General features: G+C 42.2%; 2 protein-coding genes across 2 annotated transcripts; both read right to left on the bottom strand.

Annotated features, from left to right (window-relative positions):
- Window positions 1–2: 2 nt before the first annotated feature.
- helb (helicase (DNA) B) lies at window positions 3–8,513 on the bottom strand. Its single transcript, XM_026326461.2, has 12 exons — window positions 8,291–8,513; window positions 6,573–6,926; window positions 6,073–6,329; window positions 4,934–5,863; window positions 4,513–4,693; window positions 4,154–4,295; window positions 3,899–4,044; window positions 3,519–3,603; window positions 1,836–1,895; window positions 1,595–1,763; window positions 1,218–1,367; window positions 3–1,010 (listed from the first exon to the last, which is right to left on the bottom strand). Exons 1-12 carry the CDS (start codon window positions 8,478–8,480, stop codon window positions 474–476), a joined length of 3,201 nt encoding a protein of 1,066 aa, XP_026182246.1. The 5' UTR covers window positions 8,481–8,513; the 3' UTR covers window positions 3–473.
- A 765-nt stretch (window positions 8,514–9,278) lies between these two features.
- Window positions 9,279–15,993, bottom strand: irak3 (interleukin-1 receptor-associated kinase 3). Its single transcript, XM_026326462.2, has 13 exons — window positions 15,814–15,993; window positions 15,214–15,402; window positions 14,454–14,521; window positions 14,279–14,327; window positions 13,937–14,100; window positions 13,771–13,835; window positions 13,574–13,682; window positions 12,795–12,913; window positions 12,442–12,640; window positions 11,529–11,591; window positions 11,162–11,329; window positions 10,652–10,979; window positions 9,279–10,489 (listed from the first exon to the last, which is right to left on the bottom strand). Exons 1-13 carry the CDS (start codon window positions 15,914–15,916, stop codon window positions 10,374–10,376), a joined length of 1,740 nt encoding a protein of 579 aa, XP_026182247.1. The 5' UTR covers window positions 15,917–15,993; the 3' UTR covers window positions 9,279–10,373.
- Between the last annotated feature and the right edge of the window lie 1,923 nt (window positions 15,994–17,916).

The following is a 17,916-nucleotide window of genomic DNA, read 5'->3' as shown; positions in this document are numbered from 1 at the left end:
TATTGTTATGGTGCTAGTGTTTTTATTGATTTCACTCCAGAGAAGGAGAAATATGTGATGCCCTCCTCAGGGGCCACTTCTCAGAAGGCAAACAAACGATAATTAAGAAAAGGCACTGTTAATAAACAACAGGGTTTTAAAGCTTCACAGTGTGTGGAATTATAAAAAGACACTAGTAGGACAGTAGGATAGTAGGACATGATAGAAATAGTTATGACATTCAGCTCTTGCTATGCATGGACAGCTGAAGACAGATGACTAAAGCTCAGTTATGACATCATGAAAGTCAGTTGCATTAAACATACATAGATGCAGCACCTCTTCATGATGTCAGATGCTCAGGAAGTCATTATAAAATGCATGGTGGCTGCAGTGCCTGTTGATTTCTGCCATAGTGTCCACTCAGTGAACAGTCATGACCCTGCAGCTGAGTCACCAATCACTTGGATTCTTGAATTAAAAGGAGACATGATTCAATATGGAAGGACTGCAGGTAATGGCTGCTCCAGGAGATGAGCATCTCCACACTGTTCTGCTGCTAGTACAGCAATATGAGGGTGTTTGTGTGGCACTTCCTGATGCTCTTCAGAAAGCTTCTTCTTCCTTTTGTTGCTTTCTAGTGCTGCTGCACTATCCTGCTCTGCTGGTTGTTGTTTGTCACTTTTCCACAAGCATCTGGGCTGCAGCTGTATGGACTGAAACTCAGAGCTCAGAGGTCTGTAGGGCGTGTGTGTGCCCTGAGGAGTCGACTGTTGAGGACTACAGTCTGACTGTGACCCCAGTGGTGTGTTCTGGTGCAGCATCCACTGCTGCACCAGCTGTTCCTTGACTAGACCTCCTAGTCTGGTTTTCCTTGGGATTTCACGCCTCTGAATGGCTGACTCTATGGCCCTTTCACTGCTGACCACATAGACACGTTTCTGCCCTCGCGTTACAGCAGTGTAGATATGCTTCCAGGTCTGGGCGTTGCCATCTCCCACCACAAAGACGATTGTCTCATTCTCTGAACCCTGAGAGAGTAAAGACAGAAACAATGACCACTGCAGTCAGATAAATAAAGTCACTAACAATACCCTATTTAAAAAATGCCAAAGTGAGGCTTGGTATCTCTGCAGAGACCATATGCACCGTCTGCAGCCCAACTTCTAGTTTCTGGTTTTGCATGCAGGCATGCATGCTAGCAACTACAGCAGTAGTCTATAGTCTGTATGTAAGACCTGGAAGGTGTGGATTGTCCTCGCCCAGGCATGCTGCAGCTTGCACTCCCGCATCAGCTCTCTATAGTCCAGAGTGAGCAGGCGTCCATCCATATCATCCAGGGTCACATAACGGTAGCTCCGGTTTTTGCTATCCACTTCTGTTTTATCCTGCAAGAAATCTTACTTTAAAATGTATTGTTGTGATTAGGCCTAATGTGGCTCAAAAGGAGCCTTCCAAAACCTGTGAGGTTTTGGTGAAGCCACTTGAAGAAACCTCAGGTGGTACTGACTGATCAGATCCAGAACAGAACAAGGGTGACACCTGACACAGGTTTACCACATGGTTTTAGTTTCATATTTTGTGACTGAAGTTGTCAGGAGTTCATCATACTGACCGCTTTGATGAAGAAAATCTCTCCATTACAGAGACGCAATGAAGCCTTCTCCTTTTTTGGACCAGGCTGTTCATCCGTCTTGTCTTTGTCCTTAGCAAGATTTAGGTAACCATTCTTGGTGCAACAGACCTTGTCACCAGGCTGAAAGACCAGTTTGTTTTTGTGGTTTCTGTCAAAAAGGGGGGATATATAAGTATAATGCATAGTTTGGCATACACTGACAGACACTGAAAACACTTACTTAGTTGTGTGGTTGTTGTAATGCTTGCAGCAAAGCTCGTTGATCAATGCAACATCTTTCCTGTAAAGGAAATTAGTAACGAAACAAGCAAATTCAAATTGAAATTCAGTCTTTCACAAGTAGAAAATGACATTCCCTCTGTTACTATGAGACTTAACAGACATTTGTGGTGCACTTGTAATAAAAAGTCATTCTGCTTCACTCCCTTTTGTGTCAGTTGGAGAGTAAAGTCCTATGAAAAAGTCACTGTAAATGTGCTCATGGGAGCTGCCACACTGCAAAGCACTGGGTTTGGCATTGATATACACTGTTTGGTGTCTGCCTGTTATGCTACCTCTTAGCCAGGTCATCAAACTGGTTCTCAATTGATCTACCTGGTTAAATAAATATTAATAAATGTACCCAGTAAACAACAGAGATCCGATGCCCGACTGTGTGTGCCCAGTTTATGGGAACACCTCATCTTGCATTATTTCTTCTAAACACTGCTACTAAAAGAGCTATTTGAAATGTGTTTCAAAAGTAATCACAGTAGATTCGTCCACCTGTCTCTTTCCAGACTTCCTGTCTGATTTGGTGCTTAGATCAGATAAAGTCATTATAGTGGGAGATTTTAACATTCATTTAGATGTTGAAAATAATCAATCTCATCACTGCATTTAAGGTGACCCTGAACCATCCCTTAGTTATGCTACTATAGGCCTAGACTGCCTGAGGACTCTCTCTCGTGGAAAAAACACTTGGAGGAAAATCTCAGGTCAAAGGATAGCAAATTTAATAGGCAAAGCAGCAGAGTCACAACTGAACATACAGCCTGCAGGACGGGTCAGTACTGATTGACCACGAACAAAGAAAATGATCAGCTTTTATAACAGTTGAACAGCATTAATTTACACATCAGTCACTCACATGTAAATCATGCCGGCAGGATGGCATACATAATATAATTAGCGTCTCCCTGACTTTCCGTCTGCTCCCTTGTGACTACAAAGCAGTGTTAAAAGTCTTGAATTAACATAGGACACAGAGGGAGGTAGAAGACATCTGTCTGTTAAAGTGTAAATTTCCCTCACACTCTCCATCAGTGCACTGAGCTCCCCTACCCTCCTCCCCCATCACATGTATATGCCACCATTTAATGTCACTAACTTTGTGCTCCCTCTCTCCCCTAGTTTGTGCTCTCTCCCTCCCTCTCTCCCTCTCTCTCTCTATTCTCTCTGTACCTTCTGCAGGTGTCCCTGGTCCTGGAGCTGTATATCGCTGATGTGCAGTTACTGGTCCCACCAACCTGCAGTGTCTATTTGTTGTTTATTGTTGCTGTTCTTTTCTCTCTGCTCTATCCACTCACCCCAACCGGTCGAGGCAGATGGCCGCCCAAACTGAGCCTGGTTCTGCTGGAAGTTTTTTCTTCCGTTAAAGGGAGTTTTTCCTCTCCACTGTCACCAAGTGCTTGCTCATAAGGGATTTGTTGGATTTTTTTGTTTTGTTTTTTGTAAAGTGCCTTGAGATGATTGTACTGTGATTTGGAGCTATTGATTTAAAAATGAATGGCTAATTCTCTAATGCTCATGTCAAATTGCTTTGACAATAATGTTATAAAATATGCTATAAATGACACTGCAATACTCTTAACACATTGATGTTTCAGTTGTATTCTCATTTCAGCATTACCTACAGACTCACCTTTTGAAAGCAATAAACTGTGAAGTTATATGGTCACCCAGCCCTGGTGCAGTGTCAATCAGGAATTTCACAGCCCTCTGCAAGTCTGAAAATCAATGGGCATGTTTGTAAAAACAGATGCATTCCACACTTCTTGGTTCCATCATACATTAGAGGCTATATTGTACTGTAGTTGCCAACTACCTGTTAAGTTTGATCTCTTATTCTCACAACACAAGGACACTACAAAGACTTTGTAATGTCAGCAATAGAGAAATTGAACATGTTAACTGTAGGGATTGATTGCAGTACATGGACTGGATATGGAAGACATCTTCTGTTTTTGTTTCTACCTTTATATTCCTCCTGTAAACTAAATAAATGCCAGGGAATACACTCACCATCTGAAGCACCACTGGGCAGACGGATGTGGATGAACTTATTATCAGCCGACAGCATGTTACAAGAGCTTCCCAGATCCACCAGATCCACTTTGGTATCAAACTCTAGAGGGTGAAAGTGATGCTTCTTTCCCATGTCAGCGATACTGCAACACACCAGCAACATTACTGCATGTAGTGTTATCTAGAATACAGAGATACTGTGTATGTTCATTTTCTGTTGGAGATATGAAAAAAAAAAAAAAACGTTATTACAGTCCAGCATTTTTAACAATGAGTTGAGACTCTGCTCTGTGGTTGGTCCTCATCTCAATAGCCCATCGCAGAGGCTTCAGACTGTAGAAGAGGTTGTCCAGGACATTCCCAGGCCGGATACTGGGAAGCTGCCTGACATCCCCTACACATAAACCCACACACAAAAGATGCATGGTTAGCTTTAACTCACTATCTGATAAGCACAGGTAGCAGCGACAATCAGGATTTCACCAGCCTTTCCCCACTTTTGAATTCTCAGCAGCTTTTATTAGTCTCTGAACAAAATCCTATTCACTGACAGTTACCAGTCAAAACATGTTTTTCTCTAACTGCAAACAGAGGACAAAGTTGTCACTCACCAAGTATAATGAATTTCCGCAGTTGAGCGTGCTGAGTAAGTATGGTGAGGACAGAGTGGAGGAGCTCGACGGGCACCATGCTGCCCTCATCGACCACCAAAATACGAACATTCTTGAACTTCCACCCTTTAGTAACTTCCTCTTGTTGAGTCTTGTTTTTGTTCATGAAGCTAAACAACACCTGGAAGAAAACACAACACAGAAAAAGTAGTTTCTGAATCACAAGGTTGTTTTTCATTATATAGATTTTACTTCATACTGTACTTGTTCTGTGTGCTGAAGGTTAAAGCTTAAATGTTCTTATTTACTGTGGGGTTTTGCCAATAAAAATATGCAGTACTCATTAACACATGCTGGTAGTACTTCTATCTACACACATGGCAATGTACAAAAAACACAGTCCTGGATTCATGGATCGTACCTGATGCAGAGTGTATGCAGAGAAGCCAGTTTTCTTGGAAAGCAGAGAGGCAGCTCTCCCTGTGGGAGCAGTCAAAAGGATCTCATCTTCACCTCCTACAACTCGTTGCTCCTCCTCTGGCTCAGAACAAATAGGTGAGGCTGGGGATGCTTCAAGGTCATTTTCATAGCCTGCAAAGGTCTTCTCTGTTATCTGTGATGCACTGCTGTCACACTGCACAGCAGCTTTGAACAACTGACTGATCACTGTGGTTTTTCCACAGCCCGCCTTTCCACTGATGATGGTGACGGGGTTAGCACAGATCATCTCTGCAGCCTGAACATGGTCCCTGTCCAATTCAATTGGGGAAAAGCCTGAATCTGTTCCAGCTTCCTGTTTTGAGGACACAGGTGATGGGTTTTGGGGTTCTGTGTTAACGTCAGATTTGACTGATGGGTTTTCTTTCCTATGATCATCAGGAATACTTGTAGGGTCAGGGTTTGAAGGACCTGTGTTTGAGTGAGCTGTCTCCATGTTTTGCATCTTCTCCCATTGCCTCTCCTCTGCAGCTGCACACAGTACCTTTGTGGCATTTATAGGAATGGTCCATTTTCCACGGTCCACCAGGGTGCGTAGGCAATTAGCAATGCCAGTCTCATACAAATGGAAGTTCTGCAACACCACCTTTTGTTTGTCAAGTACTACTACACCCTGCACTTTCAGGAAATGAATGGCTTCCCAAACCTGCTCATCAAACGTTTCACTGAGGGCTGAACAAAGCTCCAACTGCTCAACAAAAGTGCTGCCTGTCTCAAAACAGTGTTTTTTTATCTGCTCGTACACCCGCAGAGAGCACTGCTGCAGTGGTGGGATTTTTTGGAACAGGTTGCAATCCACAAACGCCTTAAGCCGAGCCTCACAGCGCACAACTTTCAGTTCATTGTGCACAATCTGGTGAGAAAAGAAAATGACATTTAGCATTAAGCTAAACTAAACCCTAACGTGGAATGTAAGTAGGATAGGGTATTACAAAAAGGTAATACTGAGACCAGAATCTGATGCACACACTCATTTAATACATAGATTAAATTAATAACAGCTAGTGGGATAACACAGCTGGTGCAAGTTTTTGAAAACAGGAAAAAAAGACTTGTCCTTACACTGCTAAATCCCAGTTTCCAGACCTCATTTGCAATGATGAGTTCCAGCTGGTCCAGCAAGCTCTTGAACAACTCTTCTTGTTCACTGCCACCCTCTTGCTGTGCAGTTAACTCACCTCGTAGAGCCTGCGTGGTCAGCAGAGTTGGCCTCTTCTTTCCCTGGCACAGCAGATCAGTGAACTGGCGTGGCAGCAGGGTTGGAAGATACTTCATTACATGTGGATACAGGCAGGCTGCGTGCACTTGCATCCCAGAAACTATGACAAGACAGACCAGGTATTAAAGAAACAAGAGGCATGTGTGAAAGTAGCATCAATAGCATCCCGCTTCAGCGTCATCAACCTAACTTAGAAGAAGACAGACACTAACAGTACCCTAACCCATTGTTTGATGGTGTTTAAACTCATTTAAATAACAGGAAAACAAGACCAGTTGTACAATCTCCTTCACAACATTTGGATTTGTCACACAGGTAAAGACAGAAGTTAGCGTCAACAAACCTGATTGTGAGATTCTGGCTGCGATGTCCTTTGCTGGACCTTCATTCCCCGCTTTTGAAAATTCATTGATGACTTCTGCCACATTGTAAAGAGAGATGTCTCTGTTTGGCGGCAACCATTTGAACAGGAGGGAAATAATCTTTTCGTCTATGCCACAGGAATTCAGGAACAGGGACACAATAGAAATCCAGCCTTGTCTGTCCAGGTCAGAGCGCAGTTTGTAGGAAGGAATCCCGTTCATCACAAACCTGTTCCCCTTACGTCGCACACAACAGTGCACCTCCCACCACGGACTCCTGAGAGCGAAGCGCCCCTCAACTTGGAAGAGCTTTCCAGAGAACGTTTGGAACTTCACTGTTGAATTGAGGAATGCTGGTTAAATCTTTCAGACAATGTATTGCGTCATACAAGTTGCACATACTCCATTTAACCATGCTGTATGAAAAACCACTTTGTGGCTTAATGTGAGCTGCTGCATGTTAAACTCTTCTGTGCTGGAACTAACCAGTATTCTCAAATTGACTGTTAACTCAAAATGGTGTATTTTCTAGTTGGACACAGTCTTCTGTCAAAGTTAAATATTTTGGCATCTTTCTTTAGTTGCGTGAGTGTCTCTTTGCTTCCAAACTGCATCACAAAAGCAACATATTTCAGTAGTTGGACTTTCAAGTAGAAGGGTTAACGAAGGGTTAACACATTTCCAAATGGGAAGAGGCCTCCAGACAATTGCAGACCTATAGACTAGTAATATTGCATCAGTAATGCAAGATTTTTGAGACTGGAATATTGATATTTGAAATGATAATATAAATTAACATTGTAAGTAAAGGTTTCTCACAAGGCAAAAGAAATCCAATATACACAACTCGGGCTAAAATGATGAATACACTTCATTCTTAATAATTATTCATTTCATACCACTGTGCATAGTTAACGGTTCGTTACTGTCAACAATAAATGTCTTGATCCAAGGTTTCTAGGACAACATATTCACACATGGCCTGTATTTTTACACAATACTCCAACACAGTTACAATACAAAGACTATGGAAACACCTGACAAGAAACATAGACATTTAATTCATGTGTTCACTATGCTGAGAAGACAACAGTAGTCTAGTCTACACTGTCTTTTCTGTTATAGTGCCTATAAAAATATAGTGTTTGAGCCTCGTCTTATTTTAAGCATTAAACCCTAACCCTGTTACACTGTTACTACAGCACCACCTACAGGTTACAACATACATTTACACTCATCTAATTCTTTCAGTGTCGTGTCGTTTAAAATATAAACGGCCCAGCGAGCATCCCATGCCCCAGAATAAAACAAAGGACACAAACACTGCAGCTGCTGTAGGTTAATATGACATCGCAGACGTGACAGTGCCACCTTAACAACAACAGGCCTTCTACCACCGGAAATAGGCTGCGTAAACATGGTTATGTAAACAAGTTATATAGTGAAATATGCCTTTGTATGTTCCATTTTGATTAAAAGAGGACGACAATAACAATGTGGCTGCTTCCACAACATGGGGTGTCAATAAAAATGCCACTCCTGGTTCCGCTAACTAGTTAGTGCCAAAATGCGGCACCTGTAACCTTAGAGGCATCTAGTCGGTGCAAGTGTCACGAACTGAGCCTGCGGAGGATTCTTGGAAAACCCTGTCTTAATCTGCTCCGCTCGTGTGCCTGTGGAGAAGAGTAGAGGTGCTGACCTTTCTGCAGAGGGGGAACCCTGGAGTTGAATAAATGGCCCCCAGAAGCGACACTGTTCATTTCCGCCATATCCAAAAACTCCGGTTGTTGTTCGTCCTCCTCATTTTCGTGCTCAGAGTCAGTTTCATCTCTGGACACTTTATCGTCAGGTAAGATGTACCCTTCCAGCTCCATCACTTCACCTGGCATGTTCGTCTATCTATGGAAGTGTCTAAATCAACGGAAACTGCGTCTTTCTTACCGCGGCTTCTTCCCTGGTCAAACTGGAAGATAGTTTCCTGGAAAGCGCGGCTGTTTTTTTGGATCGGATCGCAGAGAAGTCACGTGGTTGGCGACGAGTCCAGTTCGTTGATCACGTGGCCGTTGCGTTTCGTCTCCTCCCAAGCTTTGGACTTTAACGTTTCACGTGGAGAAACATCATTTTATCTTTATTCACTATTTTAAGCTCAGTTCGACGCATCAGGGGAACATGGGTTTCCAGGCTGAACAACTGGAAAACGATGCAAGGTGAATTCAAATTAGAGGAAATGTTTTTCCTTCTTTGTACCTGTTTGCTAAAGTAAATGAAAGCAAAACCCTCTAGTCACTATCCTGTTTTCCAGACGCCGAATGTGTGAGCCCAGAGCTACAGAAGTCATTTTAATATTGTAGGTTTTGAGAGTGAGCAGGGTCACATTGATGTTATAACGAGCAGCAGGATTTTTGACGCTCACAAAATTCAAAACTGGCCGTGATTACTTTTGTCCATCTGACACACCGTAGTGGTAGTAAATGTCACTACTATTGAGTAGACATGTTAGATCAAAATTATTTTTTTCATTTCATATGATTTCTTCAGTTCTGTACAAAGACAGTCAGTTACTGTTATTATTAAGAATCAGCATGCACACAACAACACTGGTGGAGTGATCATTCATACAGGAAACAAAGTGTAGCTTACCATATGATAGGTAACACTGCAACACAGTGAATGTGATATAGCAATAATTCAGGGTACCTTTCATTATGTTCTACAGTCAGCGTGTTCAAATGCACTGATAAAAAACATACATACATATAGTATATGCTATGTTACAGTGAGAGTGGCATTCTCACCCTCTGTTCATATCTTGGGACAATAAACTAAAGTTTAACATATAAAACAACAACAACAACAACAACAAAAAAAACATATAAAAAGTAGCCAGATAATCTCACCACACAGATCCTGTTATTTCACTTATAAAAATGTTTTCATCATGTCAACAAACAACTTGAGTTCAGAGGAAATGTACTGTATTTGTCTGCAGAGATTAATCGCGCAGGTTCCATGTCCAAAGTACTAACGTTTGCAGAGTTGCTTAAGGTTCTTGAAGCTGTTTTGTCCTTTGGTTCCTACAGAGTCCAGTGAGTTTAACTTGACAACCTTGGAAAACACATGTTGCTCACTGGCCAGTCCCTGACTGCTGGGGCACTGGCTCTCCTGTGTTGTGCTACGTGGGTGCCGTTTCTCCAAACTACAAGTCCAGGTATTCCTTGCTGCCCTGAACTGCATATACTCAGCCCAGTGGTGTAGGATCCAAACTACAAGTTTGTGCTCCACTGTCAAAGAGTACATACTAGTCCATGTGTGTGGGTTACTGTATACTAATGCTCTTTTTGATGTGTATGGCACAGCCCAGGAATATACTAGATATTATGTACTACATTTAATTACTGATTGATTTCATGATGTGTCCATCAAATTTATGTTCATTTAAAGCACCTATGATGACAAAGAACACAAAGTATTTACATTAATTCACTGTGGTTTGTGCAGAGCAGTGACCAACATATACTGCCAAAAGCTCTTCTCAGTAATAACTTATGGATGTATCAGGACTTTACTGAATACCATACAAAAATAATTTCTACTGCACTGTTACATTACTTTAACACTAATTGTTCTCTCATAGCTTATATATGTCAGTCTTAAATTGTTTAATGTCATGTAATACCATCTTAATGAGAACATTTTCAAGTGTCACAGTGTGATGGTTTGTGTTTATGTGTGTTGCTCTGGTATAACCATCCAAAGTGACCTGCTTTCATAGATTGTGGTCTCTACTGCAGTGCGGTCTCAGAGAACAGTTCCTCTGTAGGGATCAGCCCACTGTTATAAAGACTCAGTTTGTTCCTCAATCTCTGCTTGGCTGCATTTTCCACCACACTGAAGTCAGCTGAAACAAACAGGCACAGAAACAGAATATTTTATCAGGTCAAAAGACATAGAAAGCACCAGGTAGCACTGACTCATCCAACTGTGTGCATTTTAGGTGATTAGGTGTGATCTACAGTCTCCCCTAAGTTTTTGAAATTTTGTTTCTGTAATAAGGACTTACTGTGAGGTCTGTCCATGAAGCCATTGGCCCTGCAGTCCTCACAGCCTACATCGCTTGTCTCAGCCGAGCAGCTGCACTGTACAGGCCAGCTGTTGTAGAGGTCTGGCTCACCACAAGCACCCACCACATCACTTAGATATGTCACCTCTGACTGGCTGCATTCGAAGGGCTCTGCCTGCACTGGAGAACCAGGGAGGCCATGCCTTTCACTGTGTTCCCCAGGTATGGAGGAGGAAGGGTTCTGCTGGGCTCCACTGTCCAGACTGCGAGGCTGGTCAATGGAGGGGCAGCCAGGTGGAGGAAGCAGCTCGCTCAGTGCCAGAAGTACCTGAGGACAGGATTTATTGTACTGACCATGCAACAGTGTGATCCTAGACCAGAATTGTTTTCTTTGGTGAATGTTGCACTACATAAGTGATTGCTGCCAAAAGCCAATATGTGGAACTTAGCTTAGAATATTTAATTACAGATACTGTCGCCGCAGGGAAAGAATCAACCTTTAAAGCTCACCTTCTCCATGCTTGGTCTGCTGCGGTGGCGGCTGGCAGTGCAGTCCAAGGCCAGACTCAGGAGTGTGAGGGCCATGGCGGTCGGCCATCGACCAGCTGTCTCATCCAAAAACTGCAGACAGGAGTCCACCCCACCACTATCCTCCACCTCAGTGACCAGCAGATCTCTCTGACAGAGCAGTCGCATGCACAGAAAGAGGCAGAGAGCACATATGTTTAGCAAGCAGGGGGAAGGTATTAGCACTATGTGCCTGCATTCTGTGGGTATAGAAACTTTATGACTGTTCATAATGTATGGTGAAAATTGAGGGGTTTCATAAACAGTCTTAATACAAAAATGGACTATTCCACCTTCAGTGTTGCCTCACCAGCCGTGTTTGTTTAGGTACGTTCTCTATGACCTTCCTTCCCGTTACTGTTTCCATCATGACCTGAGAGAAAACAAAGCGAAATAAATGGCAATGAAAAAAGCATGAAGATTTCCATCAGAAATCATTACAGTAACACACTCTAACTAGAAATAATAATGGATGGATGGATCATTACAGTAACACAATAACATGTTCATTTTTGCACCTTTATACTTCCTCCACTCCACTACATCAGAGGGAAATATTGAAGTTTGCCACTACAATACGATTGTATTAGAGCCCGACCGATATGGGTTATGGGTCCGATGCCCATACTGATATTATGGAGTAGTAAAAAAAAATCTGATATAGCTATATCGGCTGATATTATTTATGTGTATATTATAGTATGGTACCAGTCAAAAGTTTGGATACACTTGCACAGGCAATGGCATTTCAATTCGTGTGTCCAAACTTTTGACTGGTAATGTATATAGAATACAGTATACATAAACAGAATATATATACATAAACGCATATTAAAAAATGTTAATATCGGCGGCATATTCGCCGATACCGATATATCTGCGATAGGCTCATATCGACCAATAAAATCGGCAAAACTATATATCAGTCGGGCTCTAGATTGTATATACAAAATGTGTGATAAATTGATAAAATATGATGCATTGGTGCACTAATAGTACTAATGTACTGACATAAATATATAAAGCAGTTAAAAAAGCTCCTTGATTGCTGCCTTCATATCAACGCATCTGGTATCATATACATAATAATGCAACTAGATAATCATCTTTTGTCATATATCTGTGTTTTCTAATTTCCTCTGCTGCAACTTTTTACAATCTCCTAATACAAAAACCCAGTGTACACACAGGATGAGCTCAACTTATATGGCCATGACAGTCACCATTCCAAAGCTGTAGACGTCCAGGCTGAAGGACAGCTTGCCATCTCGGATGTACTCCTCAGGGAGGTATCCCAGGTTGCTGTGGGAGCCAGTGTTGAGGGTGATGGTACAGGACTGAGTGAGTGAGTGAGGACGTAGGTGAGCTAACCCAAAGTCAGACAACTTGGGCTGTAGGGCATCATCCAAGTGTACGTTACCACTGTAAGGAGAGGCCAAACAGATAATGTCTCTTCTGAACTTCAAACATAACAGAGGCACAAGACAGAAGGAGGAGAAGGCAAGTAACACTGCAGGAACTGCACAAAGTCACAGAACACGTCCTACTCTATGCATATGCGTTTGGGAGCATGCACCTGGAGATGTTGCCACAGATCACTGGGCATGGCTGGGCCGTATGGAGGTGATGCAGGGCTTTTGCAATCCCCTTGATGATGCTAAGGCGCTCTTGCCAGGACAGAGGGACCTCTCCTTCCTGTACAGTGACAACATGCCATTTTAAATACAACATTGAAATATGTAATTAAAGCAAATATTTAGATAAAGAGAAGCAAAGTAATCACTGTGTCTATCCCTCTACCATTTCTAATTTCCACTGCCCTTAAATTCCTTGTTTCTTCATTTACATGTGGTAAAGAAGGTGATTCACACTTTTTAATCAACAGGATGTGAAATATTTTTGCAGGCTTTGGTGTCCATAGGAAATAAAAAGGTGACTCATAAAAGCTTGAAGAACAAGGAACAGAGAGTGAATTTAAGGGGTGGGGGACAATTAGCATGGGAGGGTAGTTCTTTACCAGCAGCTAGTACCTGTACCACAGAAAATTTGCATTGCAGTGGTACGTGAAATTCTGTGGTCAGGGAGGTAAAAATTAGGTACTGTATGTTTACATGCACATAGAAGTGCAACAACAGAAAATGCAAAAAGCAAATTTCTGTTTTTAGTTTTTATTTGTGCTAAAGTTTGACTTACATGTTTACATTAAAAAATAACCCTTTAAGTTCTGCAAAGCAAGGGCACTTCCTATTTTCTGCCACAGAATGTATTACCTAAAAACCATTTTAGCTGATGAGCAATCACAAACAGAAACAACAGACAGACAGCAGAATGAACTGTAGATAATTACAAACATACCCGCTGGTGCAGTCTGTGGGAAAGAGAAGGCAGGTAAGGATAGACCAGACAGTAGTGGTCCTCTTCAGAAAAACAGCCCAACAAGTCTAAGATGTTTGGATGTTGGTACCTGTAACACACCATCACGCTAAGTATTGAAGACATTTAATCAGATAAAATAACAGAAAGGCATTTTGAGAGTGATGGCTAACACATACAAATGATGAATTTCCATTTCTTTTCTGAAGATTTCCCACAGCTTCTTCCAGGATGTCCTATTTATCTGGAGAGTGTAGAATACATGTCGACCAGCAAACCAACAAGACACTGTAGCTGTTTCTATATACATACAAGACAATAATTCAGCACAAAATCAAAACTTACCTGCTTAAAAAGCTTGACAGCAAAGGTTTTATTTCCCATGTGTGCTTTGTAGACATTAGAAAAGTGGCCTTCTGAAATTCTCATTTCATGGTGAAAATTTCTGGTTCCTACTACAATGTCTTGGAAAGTTATTATGGGTGACTCATTTCCTCCAGGAGACATCACTGGAATACACAAACAGATCAGTATAAAGTCACACTACCTCACACACTCAAAATCCCTTGTGGCAAATCAAAATTTAACACCAACCAACCATGGCAAAAAGGGGACTTCCACCGAAAGTACATTTGACTGATTTGCAACATGAATTATTTAAATCATTCATTCATAATGTTCACTTACTAGGGCTTAATGCTGGGCCTGAAGAACCTGCCTGTGGTTGCAGGGGCTCCTTATCAGAGAAAATAAAGACAGCATGGTCATTTATTTTCTATCATGGTCAATATATTTTTCTATATTATCAATCAGTCCTGCAGGCTGCCTGAAAACTAGACCACAGCACTGCAAACATCTGTACCTTGACTTCAGGCACTGACACCTGCTCTCTGCACTCTGGATGTTGATTGCTGGAAGATAATGGTGACTCTAAAATAGAAAGATTACACTTAAATGATAATAGATGGACAGTGTTTGCTGACATCAGACATGTACCACAAAGAGGAACTAAGAAAGGAATTTACATTTCCTGTTTGTAATATCATTTCTCTACAGGATACTCAGATCTACTATATGGTCCCCCGGGAATTCACAGCCCTGCAATAATAATAATAACTAAAGCACATGAGAACAATAATGCAATAACTTCTATTAGTGTAAAAGAATGTGTGTGAATGTCACTTACCATGGCACTTTTCCATGTAAAGAGAACAAACCTTGGCTTTTCCATATAATATCTATTTTAACAGCAGCAGCATTTTTTTTTCAAAAGGCTTTGACACTTTGGGCCTGCGTCCTACATTTTTCTGTGTGTGATCATTCTATCTACCTTTCTACTTTTCTGAAAGAGGACATCCTTTTTGGTCATTGCAAGGTTTCCTGTTCAGTGTTGTGAATATTCTCCTGATTTGCCCAATAAGTTGCTATAACTCCCACAAAGCTCTTGTTTGAGTTTTGTACACTATTTATAAACTCATTCCACTGGCTCACATCACGTTACCAGAACCGCAATGGGGAGAGAAAGGTAAACTTCTTCCTATGGTCTGTGGAATAAATCTGCCAACGGGACCACAGTGGTTTGGAGAGGAGTCTGCACTTGGCTTTAACGATTTGTAACCAACCTTGAGCTTGACTGTGGAAGAGCTGCAGGGCTCTGTGGTGGCCCATGTCCTGCAGCTCCTTGAGGAGGTCCTGCACCCGTGTGTTCTGCTGGGCCCAGGACCACAGCAGCTCCCTGGTGGGACTGCGACCGGCTGCCTCCATGCGCTCCAGCCTGCGAACTTCCAACCAGCTGGAAGTGACTCTGACAGCTGCAAGACCAGGACAAGATGGTGAAAAGAGGAGAGCAACATAGAGAAGCAACTGGATGTGATCATTTGTGATCCATTAACAAAAGAATATTTGACTAACTACCCGTCTTTCAGTGAAAATGTTTTATTGTAGTACTTTGTTATATGAACGGATACCGTTTCGTTCACCAATAGCTCCATTGACCAATATCTACATAATCGATGCTGTGAATGTTTGATCTTAAACCAAACCAAACCGATATCAGTTATTGTGTCTTCCTCTAAGATCTCACAGCTCTCTAACCAACATAACAGCAACGGAAACCGCTTCCTGCTGTTATCACACAGACCCTCCATGTCGGCAACAAGTCCACAAGTCGACAGTTACAGCCCCTGAGGCTTCATGCGTCTGACAAAACAGCTGTTCCTCACCCAGTCCGCGCCACCCGAGGCTGTCTTCTCCACTGTCCAGGATTTGACACAGTCTGTCCACCACAACAGGAGGAACGTCGTAAAGAAAGGCGGAGGAGTCCATCTGAACGGCCGCTCTACAGGACTACGCTGGTCCAAGTGAGTTCAGCCTTGCTCAAACACGGAAACTCCCCTGACTCACGGAAGGTGACGTGACTGACAGACTCACGGCCTGTCACATTAAACTTTGCCTCATTAAAGAAAATCCCGCTGCATCGGCAACAGTTGAAAATGTGGTAAAAAACAGTGATGCCTCAGGTTATTAGTGTGTCTCCAGATAGTGCTGCGGTCATTACAGCACACCGAGGACCAGAACACACTTCATGCTGGTTTTGGGTTAATAATCTGCCGTCGTCTCTCCTGCAGACAAAACCTGATCTTTCTGAGGAAACAGACAAAGAAGAAGAAACCACACTGTTGTTCACCAGTCAGTGGGAATGGACAATTGGTGGACCAGTGACACTTTCCCAGCTCAGCTCCTGAGGGTCTTATTCATACCCTTCATTTGTCTTGGGTGGATTGCTTGGCTTCCAGATGGCAGCTAAAAGTGTAAATGCATCTGAGAAGCCCTGAGATGGTCTGAGATGGTCTGAGATGGGACTGCTGAAACTCCTTGCATTCATCAGTACATGGTGTTTGGAAAAAGCCTGTGCAGGGTGTTCCTCATGATAACAGCGGCTGAAGTGGCCTGTGACGTCACACAGAAAGTAGCATGCAGCTGTGTGGCTTATCTGATCCCTGATCAGTACAACCTCTCACTGATGAGTCAGAGCCCCTGGAGACGAGCCGGACTTTTTTCTACAGGTCCTGCTTATGTTTATGACTGTGTGAAGGTGCATCAGTTTTTAGGTTAACCATCTTCAGGTGCATTTGCAGTGCCCTCTGGAGGAAGGACTGTGAACACATTTCTGATTGAGCTGAGATACATTTACAGTCTAGATCAGGGGTATTCAACTAAAATTTAAAGAGGTCCAGTTCGAGAAAATTTCTTGAAGCAAAGGTCCGGAAGATCATAATGTCTAACTAGTTAGTGTGATATGTATTTAAGTAGCCTAGTAGTTTTATCAACATCTGCATGTAATCAATACCTGACTGTCAAATCAAATGAATTCAGTACAATTCAAAAACTTTCTGACCATATTTATTGTCATGTAACACACAACTGAACATATCTGTATGACTGTAGATATGTATAATGTTCTCTCATTAACTAAGTTCTCGCTCTTTCTCCGTCTCACTTTACAGTTTCTCTCCCTTTGTTTTCTACATGTATCGCTCTCTTTCTTTTTCTTTGTACTGTCTTTTCATGCAGTGTTGCCAACTCATCAGTAAGGAAAGTAGCTATTGGCTGTCCTAAAAGTCGCTAGAAGTCGCTGAATGACGTCATCGCGTAATTTGCATAATGCCCATGGCACATGCTGTAATTGTGATGGACGCTTTTGCCAACTTCAGAAATGGAAAGTAAGAAACAATTGTGATTCTTTATAAGAAATAAGGGACAGAATAAGGGACACTCAAAATATTTGTACTGTGCCATATAATGTAGCATGACGGCCTGCAGTTAATAAGTTCTCAGAACTAGATGGGAGTCATTGTCAGTGCTGTAACCCTGCATGAAAGTATTAGCAGTTAAACCACTAAAACAAAAACAAAAAAAAAATTAAAACACAGGCTTTCGCCTGTGAGCTCAGCTGCTTAGACAACAGAATTTGTTGGGAAAAAAAAAACAGTGTTGTCACTAATGTGAAACAAATTTGTGTTTTTTGAAAAATAATATCTGAGTTCACTCAACATCAAAAGGCCAAGAGGCACTAACGACTTCAGTGCAATATTATGACAGGCAGGCTCTCACTTTTTTTAACGTTGAATCTCTTGCTTTCCTTCCGCCTGCCCCAGCATTGAGGGTGAGTATGTGCCAGTGGAGGGTGACGAGATGAACTACAAAATCTGCTCCATCCCTCCCAAACTGGAGAAGGTCCAGGCGGTGGAGGTGATCATAACTCATCTGAAACCAGGAACCAAACACGAGACCTGGTCAGGAGAAGTTGTGAGCGACTGAAGGCT

Source organism: Mastacembelus armatus, chromosome 23 (assembly GCF_900324485.2).
Source record: "Mastacembelus armatus chromosome 23, fMasArm1.2, whole genome shotgun sequence".
Lineage (NCBI taxonomy): Eukaryota > Metazoa > Chordata > Actinopteri > Synbranchiformes > Mastacembelidae > Mastacembelus > Mastacembelus armatus.
The sequence above is the reverse complement of the archived record's forward strand: the minus strand, read 5'-3'. Positions and strand labels throughout refer to the sequence as shown.

Bases quoted from the DNA above. Each gene is read 5' to 3' on its own strand.
- helb (XM_026326461.2), bottom strand. From the start codon at position 8,480: ATGCCAGGTGAAGTGATGGAGCTGGAAGGGTACATCTTACCTGACGAT. The intron at 4,694-4,933 runs GTACGATCCATG...GTTTTCTTCCAG, and splicing joins CTGCATACACTCTGCATCAG to GTGTTGTTTAGCTTCATGAA. The intron at 1,368-1,594 runs GTCAGTATGATG...GATTTCTTGCAG, and splicing joins AGATTTTCTTCATCAAAGCG to GATAAAACAGAAGTGGATAG.
- irak3 (XM_026326462.2), bottom strand. From the start codon at position 15,916: ATGGACTCCTCCGCCTTTCTTTACGACGTTCCTCCTGTTGTGGTGGAC. The intron at 13,836-13,936 runs GTAAGTTTTGAT...TACACTCTCCAG, and splicing joins CTGTCAAGCTTTTTAAGCAG to ATAAATAGGACATCCTGGAA. The intron at 11,330-11,528 runs GTGAGGCAACAC...CTGCTCTGTCAG, and splicing joins TACCTAAACAAACACGGCTG to AGAGATCTGCTGGTCACTGA.